Source organism: Lepus europaeus, chromosome 3 (assembly GCF_033115175.1).
Source record: "Lepus europaeus isolate LE1 chromosome 3, mLepTim1.pri, whole genome shotgun sequence".
Lineage (NCBI taxonomy): Eukaryota > Metazoa > Chordata > Mammalia > Lagomorpha > Leporidae > Lepus > Lepus europaeus.
Window position 1 is genome coordinate 150,974,898 of NC_084829.1, and position 12,833 is coordinate 150,987,730.

A 12,833-nucleotide genomic window follows, 5' to 3' on the forward strand; every position below is an offset into this window, starting at 1 on the left:
TTTAATTTCACATTTGAACCTAAGAGTGATGTGAACATAACCACTCAATCAAATCTATGATTATAATGCTTTCTCCTTACTATCAGCTTCGTATCTTCGGATTTACTATTTCTCCAACAGCTGCTCGGCTTACCAGAAGCTGGTGCTGCACACAGAAGTCTCTCCCATAGCCTCACCTGCAGCTTTCTTCAACTGCATTTCCACTGTGACTTCATAACCTAGCTTTTTAAATTTTAGAAACTCCAGAATTTAGTGATAAGGTATAACAGAAGAAACTAAAGAAATAACAATGACTTTGTATGTTTGTAAACAACATTCTTCATTGACAGACACATTGTATATATACATAGCTAAATGCTTTTAAAAGAAACATTTCAGCATGAGAGTACCTAAAAAGTTTTACGAAGCGTAAGGTGAGGTTTCTTTGTCTTGTCTTTAAAAATTCTTACCTCATCAAATCCAGCAGCTTGCAAGTCTTGAAACATCTGTGGATTAACTTCTGAAGTACTCCTGGAAGAAGCACTGGTTTCATTGGCAAATGGCAGCAGAGAGTTTCGAATTTCCTGCAAGGCCTTGTGATATGTCCCAAATTTGGGTGGATTTCTAACTTGTCGAGGATCTTCAGTCAACATTTTGCTCATGTTATGCTCAGCCTTTGCAGCATCAGATGGTTTGGATAAATTCCTAAGAGATTCCCGAATTTCTTGCAACATCTGCCGACTGCTGCCAGTGTAGTTACTGGCAGGAAAGGTCTTAGGCCTCATTTGCCTGTAACCTTCTGGCTTTTCACTCCTCTTCATGAAAACATCTATGTATGTAGCCCACACAAAGGACTTCTTTAAGAGCTCCTTGATAGATTCAAAACTTTTTCTTTAGTAAAAGTGAAAACGATCCTTTGTGAACTCCCCAGGAACATTAAATTCTTTATACTCTACACAATTAACCCTACAAAAGAAAAAAATAAATAATAAAAACTATAAGGTGATTAGTAAAGCAGTATTGGGTATTAGGGGAACACCTCACTGATACAGAAGTTAAGAGAACAAGTTATAGTTCTGGCTCCATTAAGGACTACTTTAGGATCAGGACAAGTGCCTATTTCCTAGTCTATAAAATGGATTTACCTTATTTACCTTAAGCAATAGTTATGATGGTAATTTTTAAGAATGCCAGAGTTTGGGGCTGGCATTGTGGCACGGCAGATAAAGCCACTGCCCGCAATGCCAGCATCCCATATGAGCGCAGGTTCCTGGCTTGGCTGCTTCACTTATGATCCTTGCTAATGGCTTGGGAAAAGCAGTCGAAGATGGCACAAGTGCTTGGGCGACTACTAACCAGAAAAGCTCCTGGCTTCTGGCTTCAGCCTGGCCCAGTCCTGGCTGTTGTAGCCACTTGGAGAGTGAACCAGCAGATGAAGATCTTTTCTCTCTGTCTCTCCCTCTCTGTGTTAACTCTGCCTTTCAGATACATAAATAATATTTTTAAAAATTATATTTAAAAAAGCATGCCTTAGTAAGCACATAAAGCAAATACAAATTTAAGAGATTACTAAATCAACAATATAACAGACAACCTCTCCTTACCAACCTCACTCAGCAGCTCCAATTTTTGATTGTATAAATTGGATCTCAGGGTAAGATTTCTTAAAGAACAGGTATGGTCCCTTTAATTAATTTTCATTTTATTTGAAAGGCAGAGCATCAGAGAGAAAGACTCAGAGAGATCTACCATCCATTGGTTCTCTTCCCAAATGCCTGCAACAGACAAGGCTGTGCCAAGTTGAAGCCAGGAGTGCAGAACTCAATCCAGGTCTCTAAGTGGGTGGCAGGGACCCAAGTACTTGAACCATCACCCGTTGCCTCCTAGGATGCACATGAGCAGGAAGCTAGATGGGAAATAGAATAGCTAGGACTTGAACCAGGCACTCTGATATGGGATGCAAGCATCCCAAGCAGTGACTTAACTGCTGTGCCAAATGCCTGCCCTGAGTATTGTTGCTATATAAAGATTTTAAAAACACCAGTCTAGAAGACACCTATATGCTTCAAAACCAGATGCTTAGGTTTAGTTTCTTAACTGTGCAACAGCACTGTAAAGACAGTGGGCTTATCAACAATGGGACAGGAAAAGGACATGTGAGGCCAGCTTGTCTTATTCCTCACTTAGGCATGAATGTCTTCTATAAAACACTGAAGAATTCTCAACTAATGTCTACTTAAATGTCCCACTGACAGGGAATCACTAATTCAAGAAAGATTCCATTTGTGATCTGCAGTAACTGTCAGAAATATTTCTGAGGCCGGCACTGTGGCATAGTGAGTAAAGCTGCTGCCTGCGATGCCGGAATCCCAAATGGGAGCCAGTTCGTGTCCAGGTTGTTCCACTTTCCGTCCAGCTCTCTACGAATGCCCAAAGGAAAGTAGCAGAAGATGACCCAAGTGCTTGGGCCCCTGCTACCCACGTGGGAGACCCATTAGAAGCTCGTGGATCCTGACTTCAGTCTGGCCTAGCCCCAGCTGTTGCAGCCATTTAGGGAGTGAACAAGTGGATGGATGATACCCCTCTCTTTCTCTCTCTTCTTCTCTGTCTCTCCTCTCTCTCTTTTATAACTCTGCCTCTCAAATAAATATATAAATAAATATCTTTAGAAAAAAAAAAGAAATGTTTTCATCATGTGCAGGATCATAAAACCTCACTCAGTGCCTACCGAGAGCCTGTTACAGGCCAGCACTAAACAATTTTGTCTACCTTCTGATCTAGTGGTCTGAATGTCTCTGTGTAGTAGGTTTGCTAATTTATAGATGTGGGAACTACAAATTTAGAGAGTTTGGCTAAAACAGTATGTAAGTAATATTGCTAGTATTTGAAACACTGCTAATTATCCTCTACTGGGAGCTAATTTCTATTCTAATTAAGTGTGACTACCATTCATGTTACATCAATCTATCTATCAATAGATCCATCAATAGACAGACAGATATACAGGCAGGGAGGAAGTGGAAATGGGGGTGAAAGAGACTTCTTGTCACTTAGGTCTCTGTCCTGTTACCTCTTCAAAGAGCCTCTCTACCTACTCACCAGATTATACTCTTTTCTTTTTTTCTCAAAGATTTATCTGAAATGCAGAGTGACAGAAAGAGAAAGAGAGACAGAGATATCTTTCATCTGCTTGTTCACTTCCAAAATGACCACTATGGCTAGGGTTGGAAGAGGCCAAAACCAGTAGACTGGAACATCAATCTCTCACGCAGGTGGCAGGAGCCCAGGCATTTGGGCAATCCTCTGCTGCCTTCCCAGGCATATAAGCAGGGAGCTGGATGTGAAATGCAGCAGCCAGGACTTGAAATGCCATTCTGATATGGGGATGCCAGTGTTGCAAATGGCAGCTTAGCTCACTGTGCCATAATGCAGTCTGTTTTCTTTTTTGCTCAAAATGATTTGCTTATTTGAAAGGTAGAGTTACACACACAGAAAGAGAGAGAGAGAGAGCGAGAGAGAGGCAGAGAGAGAGAGAGATCTTTCATCTGCTGGTTCACTCTCCAGATGGCTGCCACAGCCAGGACTGAGCCAGGCCAAAGTCAGGAGCTAGGAGCTTCATCCAGGTCTACCACATGGCTGGCAGAGGCTCAAGTCTTTGTGCCATCTTCTGCTGCTTTTCCTGGTATATTAGCAGGGAGCTGGATTGGATGTGGAACAGCTGGGACTTGAACTAGTATTCATATATGATGTCAGTGCCGCAAGTAGTGGCTTAGCCAGCTGTATTACCCTGCCAGGACCTGGTTTTCTTTTTATTGATAGAACTTTATAGTATCTAAAATTGCTTTACTTCTTTGTTGTAGATTTCTCCTCACTGAAATAAAACCTCCCCGAGAATATAGGGCCTTGTATTTCCTGTAACCATTGTCTACCACCCATAACTAAGTCTGGCACATAGCAGATGTTTAATAAATATGTATTTTAAAACAAGTGAAATAAACATGTGCATCCATTTCTTTAACTGCTTCTCTTTTTTCTTTTTTTTTGGACAGGTAGAGTGGATAGTGAGAAAGAGAGACAAAGAGGAAGGTCTTCCTTTTTGCTGTTGGTTCACCTTCCAATGGCCGCTGCGGCCGGCGCATCGCGCTGATCCGAAGCCAGGAGCCAGGTGCCTCTCCTGGTCTCCCATGCGGGTGCAGAGCCCAAGCACTTGGGCCAGCCTCCACTGCCCTCCTGGGCCATAGCAGAGAGCTGGCCTGGAAGAGGGGCAACCGGGATAGAATCTGGCACCCCAACCGGGACTAGAACCCGGTGTGCCGGCGCCGCAAGGCAGAGGATTAGCCTGTTAAGCCATGGCGCCGGCCTTTAACTGCTTCTTAATTCTAGTCATGCTCTTCTGGACATACATGTCAAAACTCTAAAGCTGGTTAAAAAAAAAAAAAAAGAAAAAAAGAAAAACAGCATTTTCAAAGAAAAAACAATAACAACCAAAAATGGGATTCAAGTTCTTGTTCTGTTAATCATTAGCAATGCAGACTTGGAAACTTAATTCTCTGAACTGACTCCTGCATCATAGAATGGTTGGAGTAGGTAACATTTATGTGGTGAATGGGACAAGGTTTTAGAGTATCAGTGCCATACAGCTACATGAATATACATAAAACTATGAGAAGATGAAGGGTGTTCCTTGCAATGTCACTGGTAACAGCAAAAGATGACATCAGTCTAGATGCTCATTTTTAGATGGGGCTTCAACAATATGAAGGGAATGTGAATCCTTAATCCTTAAACCACCGGACGGACAATTCCTATTGACCCCCAGTGGAATCTGTGTGAACAAGACGGGAATCTCCCTTGTCTTAAGCTACTGATATTTTGGGATTTGTTACAGCAAAAATAAATACGTAAAATAAAATATAAATTAAAAAGATGCTTCATGGTATTGTGGAAATAGACAAAGACTCCACAAATGAGAACAAGCAAAGGCTATATCTATTCAGACTGTGCTATTGGAAGAGAGTCAGCCACTGTACTTGTGCTCATCTGAAGGCAGGCAGAGGGGTAGGAAAGTTTTATACCGAAAAAAGGGGAAGACTTTAAGTATTCTCTGAATGCTGGCATGTGGAAGCTGAAGGTGGGCTAACCAGAAGTAGTGTCCTATGGAATTGGTTTGGGAAGCACAACTGGCTTTCTCTGATAATGATAAAAGGTGGTGTTACTGGGTTATGTTATTTATTACACTATGCGTTCTATTGTTATTTTAGAGTGTGCACCCTCTACTTATTAAAAAAGTATGCTATAAAACAGTATACTGGGTTACCTGGGCAGCAGTCTTGTGTTTCCCTCATCTCTTCACTACATCAAGAGGCCATGTCCAGTGAATGACCTATGCCATCTAAGTTTGTGTATACCCCTGTGATGTTCACACAACAAAAAAGGGCCCAATGATATATGTATTTTTTCAAAAAGCATCCCTGCCCTTGAGTGACACAGGACTGCATTATAAGTAAGGGAAAAAGTCAAGAAAAAGATCGTTAATTTGAAAGCAGAAACAGAAAGGAAGAGAAGGAGTTAAAAAATTTAAAGTCTTGGGGCCAGCGCTGTGGTGCAGCGGGTTAAAGCCCTGGCCTGAAGCACTGGCATCCCATATGGGTGCCAGTTCTAGTCCTGGATGCTCCTCTTCTGATCCAGCTCTCTATGCTAGGTCCTGGAATAGCAGTGTTAGATGGCCCAAGTCCTTGGGCCCTTGCACCCACGTGGGAGAGCCGGAAGAAGCTCCTGGCTCCTGGCTTCCGATCAGCACAGCTCCAGCTGTTGTGGCCACCTGGGGAGTGAACCAGTGGATGGAAGACCTCTCCCTCTGCCTCTGCCTCTGTCTCTCTGTAGCTCTGTCTTTCAAATAAAATAAACCTTAAAAAAATAAAATGCATGCTTTTCTACATTTTAATATTTTTTCCTTTTTTCTTAGGTTTTTTTTTTTTTTTTTTTAAGATTTATTTATTTGAAAGGTAGAGTTACACAGAGAGGGAGGGAGGGAAGGAGGGAGAGTGGAGAAGAGATAGAGAGAGAGAGAGAGAGAGACACATCTTCCATTTGCTGGTTTACTCTTCCCAAATAGCTGCAATGGCTGGATCTGCCCATCCGAAGCCAGGAGCCAAGAGCCAGGAACATTTTCTGGGTCTTCCATGTGGGTGCAGGAGCCCAAGTCCTTGAGCCAGCTTTTACTGCTTTCCCAGGCCATAGCAGAGAGCTGGATTGGAACTGGAGCAGCTGGGACTCAAACTGACACCCATATGGGATGCCAGCACTGCAGGCAGCGGCTTTACCCGCTATGATATAGCACCAGGCCCCCTGCTCTACTTCTGATACAGCTCCCTGCTAATGCACCTGGGAAAGCAGCAGAACCATGTGGAGACTTGGATGTTGTTCCAGTCTGCTAGTTTTGGCTGGCTCAGCCCTGGCTATTGCGGCCATTTAGGGAATGAACCAGCAGATGAAGATCTCTTTATCTCTGCTGCTCCCTGTCTCTGTGTCACTTTGCCTTTCAAATAAAAAATCATGAAAAAAAAAAGTTTAAAAATTATATTAAAAGAAAATTTCCAGCCCCAAGGCAGAAAAGTTCTGGAACATCAGACACTTCACATGCCTAACTTAACCGTAAAAAAGGGATTCCCAACTGCATCATTGTCATTGCCAGCACGACGTATGATCCTCAAAAGGTCTAGGAAGGATTCCACTATCATTCAGTGTTGCATACTCAGAGATAGTCAATCAATAGGCACTTCAATTAAAGGCATAAATAACTGCTAAATTTACGCAAGATCGTAAAAATTTCAAAGGTAAGACAAAGTCATAAAGCACATGAAATGTATCAAAACCTTTGAAGCTATTAGCTTCAGAAGCAGCTGTTCAATTTCTAGCAATAAGTAACTCAACCAAGAAAAAACAAAAGAATGTTAGCAAAAGAAAAGAAAGCCCCAATATTCTTCAAAATGACTTAAAATTATTAACTCAAAGGCAATGAAGAGGTTAACGATAAATAGCCAGAATCATAAGAGCCAGGATATGATGTTGCATTAACTCCCCAAATATAAAAGTAATTCAGAAGAATCCTAGATTCTGAATGGGAATAAGGCTGAGGATGCAAACTTTATTGTGACAGATGAAAATAGTATGCTAATGAGGATTAATAAACTATGTTTTTATTTTCTCCCTCCCTGAAAAAGTGTTACTAATTATATGGCTTGTCTTAGAATTAATGATGTTTCAAATCTGAGAAACTGACAGTACACCTTATTGCTTTTACTACCTGTACACTGAATTTCACCATGTAGATGTAATGTCATTTACCTACACCCTACTGATAAAATGTTTGGGTTATTCCCTAATGTTTTTTGCTATTATAAAATAATACTACAAACACTAATAACTTCAATGACATTCAATCATTCTACTTTTCAGGATGTATGGTAAGTTCAGGGATGTTCATTTTATTATGCTTCTTAGTTTACATCTATGGAGAGGTCTTTAAATGGTTAATGGAAAACTGAAATTAAAAGATGAGTTTATTTTGGTGCAAAAAAATCTTGAAATTTTGGGGTGAGAATTACAATGCAGCAGGCAAAGCCACTGTCTGCGATGCCTATATCCGAGCATCAGAGCACCCAGTTGAAGTCCTGGCTACTTCATGTATCTGATCCAGCTTCCTGCTAACACATCTGGAGAGCAGTGAACAATGGCCCAAGCACATGGATTTCTGCTACCCACAGGGGAGACCTGGATGGAGTTTTGGCATCTGGCTTCTGCCTGGCCAAACCCTGGCTTTTGCAGCCATTTGGTGAGTGAACCACCAGACAGAATATCTCTTTCTCTGTCTCTTGCCTCTCTGTCATTCTGCCTTTAAAATAAGATAAATCTTTTTTTAAAAAATAAATTGACAGTAGCAATCTTTCTTAGCAGCATAGCCTTATTTGTTTAGACAGTAATAGCCTACAATCTCTGGAAACTGGTAATATTTCCTTCTACTCACTTTCTAAGGATTAATAAACTGATCAAAAGTGAAAACAATCACTATAACTTTTATCTTCATGTTGAAGAATTATCAACATTTCTACTTGATTCAAACGTTGTTTAGGGACAGTCATTTGGCATAGCAGTTAAAACTGCCTGGGATGTTCAAGTGTATTATATTGGATTGTAACCATAATGAATACATCTTCCTTTCACTTTTCACATTCTAATTAAGAAAAGCTAACCGTTAACTGTAGGACTAATCACAATGTTTGTTCAGTTCAACAAATACATAATGCTTCGTAGGAATTCCAGGAACACAGCAAGAACAGCAGACCTCAGATAAGGAAGAAATTTGCAGCCAGTCTTCTTTTAATTGAACCCTCTCCCTTACAAATTCATAACCACTGGCGACAAGGCAGCTAACAGAAGTGACCCTGGGAACTTGCCTGGTGATCAATCAACTGAATCTGTTATCTTCCCTAGCCTCCTCCAATTCCCCTTTCTCCTTTTAAGTCTTCCTGCTAACATGCAAATTGGGAAAATCCCTTTTTAGACTGTGTGTCTGCTTTTCTCCCAAAACTGCTAGTCTCTTGAATAAATCTGTTTCTTTGCATCAATTCTTATCTCTGGTGAGTTGGTAGTCCAGTGGCAAGTTGTGCAGCCTAATTTTAATGGCATCAATTGACAAGCCAGCCAGGAGAGGGAGTACACTCTCTAAGTGGTCTAATCCTCTCACATTAGCAGAGAAAGGCAATAACCATTTGTGTGTACTGGCTGCTCATGGCAAGCCAACCCTGTTGTTGGGAACTCAGGGACATCCCTTTTCTCCCAGCTGTGGTATCAGCTGTTGATAATATTTTTGATGGTGGCAAGGAAATAGTATTTTGGTGAGTCAAGGGCTCCAAAACAGAGTTAAGTTGAACTGGTACACACTGGAAATCCTCCATCTCTGCCATGTGGGCTTCATGCCACTTGGTCCTAGTTTGGGTTGTTTATTTCTGGCACCGGTTGGTGGGAGATAAGATTCTAAGACTGCTGTCCCCAGGGACTGGCACTGTGGCATAGTGGGTGAAGCTGCTGCCTGTGATGCTAGCATCCCATTTGACTGTTGCTGCAGTCATTAAAAAAAAAAAAAAAAAAGATTTATTTTATCTATTTGAAAGACAGAGTTACAGAGGGAGAGAGATCTTCCATCCATAGGTTCACTCCCTAAATGGCCACAGTGGCTAGGACTGGGCCAGGCAGAAGCCAGGAGCCAGGTTCTTCCGGGTATCCCACGTGAGTGCAGGGTCCCAAATACTTGGGCCATCTTCTGCTGCTTTTCTAGGCGCATTAGCAGGGAGCTGGATTGGAAGTAGAGTGGCTGAGACTTGAACCAGTACAGCTGGAGGCTTAACCCATTACAACACAACACAGACCCCTGTTGCAGCCATTTGAAGAGGGAACCACAGGATGGAAGATCTCTCTATGTCTTTCCCTCTCTCTCTGTAACTCCACCTTCCAAATAAATAAGTAAATCTTAAAAAAAAAAAAAAAAAAAAAAAAAAAGACTTGTCCCAGTCCCTCTACAAGGAGGATTTGGTTTAAAAAGTACTTTGAGGGGACAGCACAGGGGGCTAAAGCCCTGGACTGAGGGCCGGCATCCCGTATGGGTGCCAGTTCTAGTCCTGGCTGCTCCTCTTCTGATCTGACTCTCTGCTATGGCCTGGGAAAGCAGTAGAAGATGGCCCAAGTCCTTGGACCCCTGCGCCCACGTGGGAGACACGGAAGAAGCTCCTGGCTCCTGGCTTTGGATCAGCGCAGCTCCGGCAGTTGCAGCCATCTGGGGAGTGAACAAGCAGATGAAAGACCTCTCTCTCTGTCTCTACCTCTCTCTGTAACTCTTTCAAATAAATAAAATAAAATAATAAAAAAAAGACTTTATTAAAAAAAAAAGTACTTTGAGGGGCCGGCGCTGTGGCGCAGCAGGTTAATCCTCTGGCCTATAGCGCCAGTATCCCATATGGGTGCTGATTCTAGACCCGGCTGATCCACTTCCAATCCAGCTCTCTGCTATGGCCTGGGAAAACAGCAGAAGATGGCCCAAGCACTTGGGCTCCTGCACCTGCGTGGAGACCCAGAAGAAGCTCCTGGGTTCTGGCTTTGGACTGGCCCATCTCCGGCTGCTGCAGCCATTTAGGGAGTGAATCAGCAGATGGAAGACCTTTACATCTGTCTCTCCCTCTCGCTCCCTCTATAACTTTACCTCACAAAAATAAATAGATAAATATTTGAGAGGTAGAGTTACAGACAGTGAGAGGGAGAGACAAGAGAGAAAGGTCTTGCATCCATTGGCTCACTCCCCAAATAGTCACAACGGCTGGAGCTGCGCCGATCCAAAATCAGGAGCTTCTTCCCTGTCTCCCATGTGGGTGCAGGGGCCAAAGGACTTGAGCCATCTTCTACTGCTTTCCCAGGCCACAACAGGGAGCTGGATTGGAACAGGAGCAGCTGGGACATTAACCAGCACCCATATGGGATTGCCGGCACCGCAGGAGGAGGATTAACTTACTGTGCCATGGCACTGGGCCCAAATAAGTAAAATCTTAAAAAGAAGTACTTTGTGCAAAAATCTCTTTCTCTTTGGTATAATATGGACACTCAATTTCAATTCCATCAGACCCCCTTTTTGAGCCTTCTCCTAGCTGATTAGGGCAGCCTATAGTTAGGATCCCAGGATTAAAAGTTTTAAAAGATATTGGTGCATAGCCTATGTATAAATTAGATACTCAAGAATGAGGAGTCCCAGGGGTTCCCTTTGATTTCTTTAGGTCAACTGTAATTTTCCACAGGAGTCCTTGGTACAATTGACAGTGGTGACCAAGTCACAAGAATGTAACAAAAATGTTTTCCTGTAACTATTGGAGAGATAAGTGAAGGCTCTGAAATTAAGACATAATTTTCTTTATGTGAAAAAATGCCCAAGTCCTTGAAAAACGAATGTTCAAGTAACATTTTTCCTTGAAGGCTCCAACTGATTTATGTCAGTTTAAAATTGGTTATTAGACTTTCACTAAAAATTCAAGTTCCTAGGAGCAAGAAATAATTCTGATCAATAAATGGTAACTTAAGGAAAAATATTTTTAAACCAAGATACTACAAAAAACTGCTTTATTTTTCTGTCTTGTGATATATATATATATGTGTGTGTGTGTGTGTGTGTGTATGCACATGTTATATGTCGTCTCCCCATGGTAAAAATCCCTTAAGAGCTCAGTTTTAGGGACCAGTGACATGGCACAGCAGGTTATGACACTGCCTGTGATGCTGGCATCCCATACCTGTCTGCTCTGCTAGCGCATGTGCCCAGGAGAGCAGTGAGATTGCACAAGTGCTTGGGCTCCTGCAACCCATGTGGGAGCTCAGCTGAGAACAGCAGACAGAAGACCTCTCTCTCTCTCTTTCTGCAACTCTGCCTTTCAAATATAAATCTCTTTTTTCCAAAAAAAAAAACCTCTATTTTAATCAACTGACTGATAAATCAGTGTTCACATAACTTAAAACTATTAAAAGAACCTAAATACCTTTTAGTTCACGAGACTTATACAAATCTTTGATAAACAAACTATTTTAAATTTGTTGGTAAGGGCCGGTGCCATGGCATAGAAGGCTAAGCCTCCACCTGCAGTGCTGGTATCCCAGCTGCTCCCCTTCCCATCCAGCTCTCCCTGCTAATGCACCTGGGAAAGCAGTGGAAGACGGTCCAAGTGCTTGGGCCCCTGTGCCCAATGTAGGAGACCTGGAAGAAGCTCCAGACTCCTGGCTTTGGCCTGGCCCAACCTCAGCTATTGTGGCCATTTGAGGAGTGAACCAGTAGAAGATCTTCCCCTCTCTCTCTTTTCTTTGCAAGAAGCTTTGATTTTTAATTTTAAAAATTCATTTTAATTCTTTTTTTTTTTTTTTTGACAGGCAGAGTGGACAGTGAGAGAGAGACAGAGAGAAAGGTCTTCCTTTTGCCGTTGGTTCACCCTCCAATGGCCGCCACGGTAGCGCGCTGCGGCCGGCGCACCGCGCTGATCGGATGGCAGGAGCCAGGTGCTTATTCTGGTCTCCCATGGGGTGCAGGGCCCAAGCACTTGGGCCATCCTCCACTGCACTCCCTGGCCACAGCAGAGAGCTGGCCTGGAAGAAGGGCAACCGGAACAGGATCGGTGCCCCGACTGGGACTAGAACCCGGTGTGCCGGCGCCGCAAGGCGGAGGATTAGCCTAGTGAGCCACGGCGCGGGCCCATTTTTAATTCTTGAAATCATTTCCTGAACTACAGCTTTTCTTGGTGAGTGATTTCCCTCAATTTTCTAGGCAGTTCATATAAAGTCCTTTTGTCTTTCCTGGTTCTTACTCTGTTAGGACCTGACACTAAAAATGTTTATCTTAGAAGCCTAGGATGACAGCATAACTAGATAGCTTACCCCTGGCTTTTACTGATGTGGTCAATTGTTCCAGGTAATCAATTTCATGTGCTTGCACCGTTCCCAAGAGGGATTCTTCTAGTCAAGGTTGTCTTGCTTACATTCTTGTATAATTTGATGTACACTTATAACTCTGGACATATACTATTCCTACATCTAATTAAATTGAGTGCTTTTTCATCGGGTTTGCCATCCAAGTTATCTGGATAAATTTCCTATATGAAGAGGTTTCCTTTACCTTTTGGTAACTGACCACAGAAATGAAGCTTTGTCAAAATATTTTCTTGCTTTCTCTGTTGTCTTTATTGGGATTTGAGTGCTTAAAAACTGAGTCTGAAGAGTTAAAACGTTTGATATATATATATACATACATATATATATATATCAAATATATA

General features: G+C 42.3%; 1 protein-coding gene across 3 annotated transcripts in view; it reads right to left on the minus strand.

The window, feature by feature from the left end:
- Positions 1-12,833, minus strand: part of LATS1 (large tumor suppressor kinase 1) — a 69,946-nt gene that overhangs the window by 48,050 nt on the left and 9,063 nt on the right. For 2 of the 3 annotated variants that reach the window (XM_062186912.1, XM_062186913.1), the window contains exon 2: positions 450-945. In XM_062186912.1, coding sequence (XP_062042896.1) covers positions 450-800 — 351 coding nt within the window. In that variant the 5' untranslated portion in view covers positions 801-945. Of the gene's footprint in view, positions 1-449; positions 946-12,833 lie in introns of those variants that run through there. The other variant, XM_062186915.1, reaches the window with a different exon arrangement.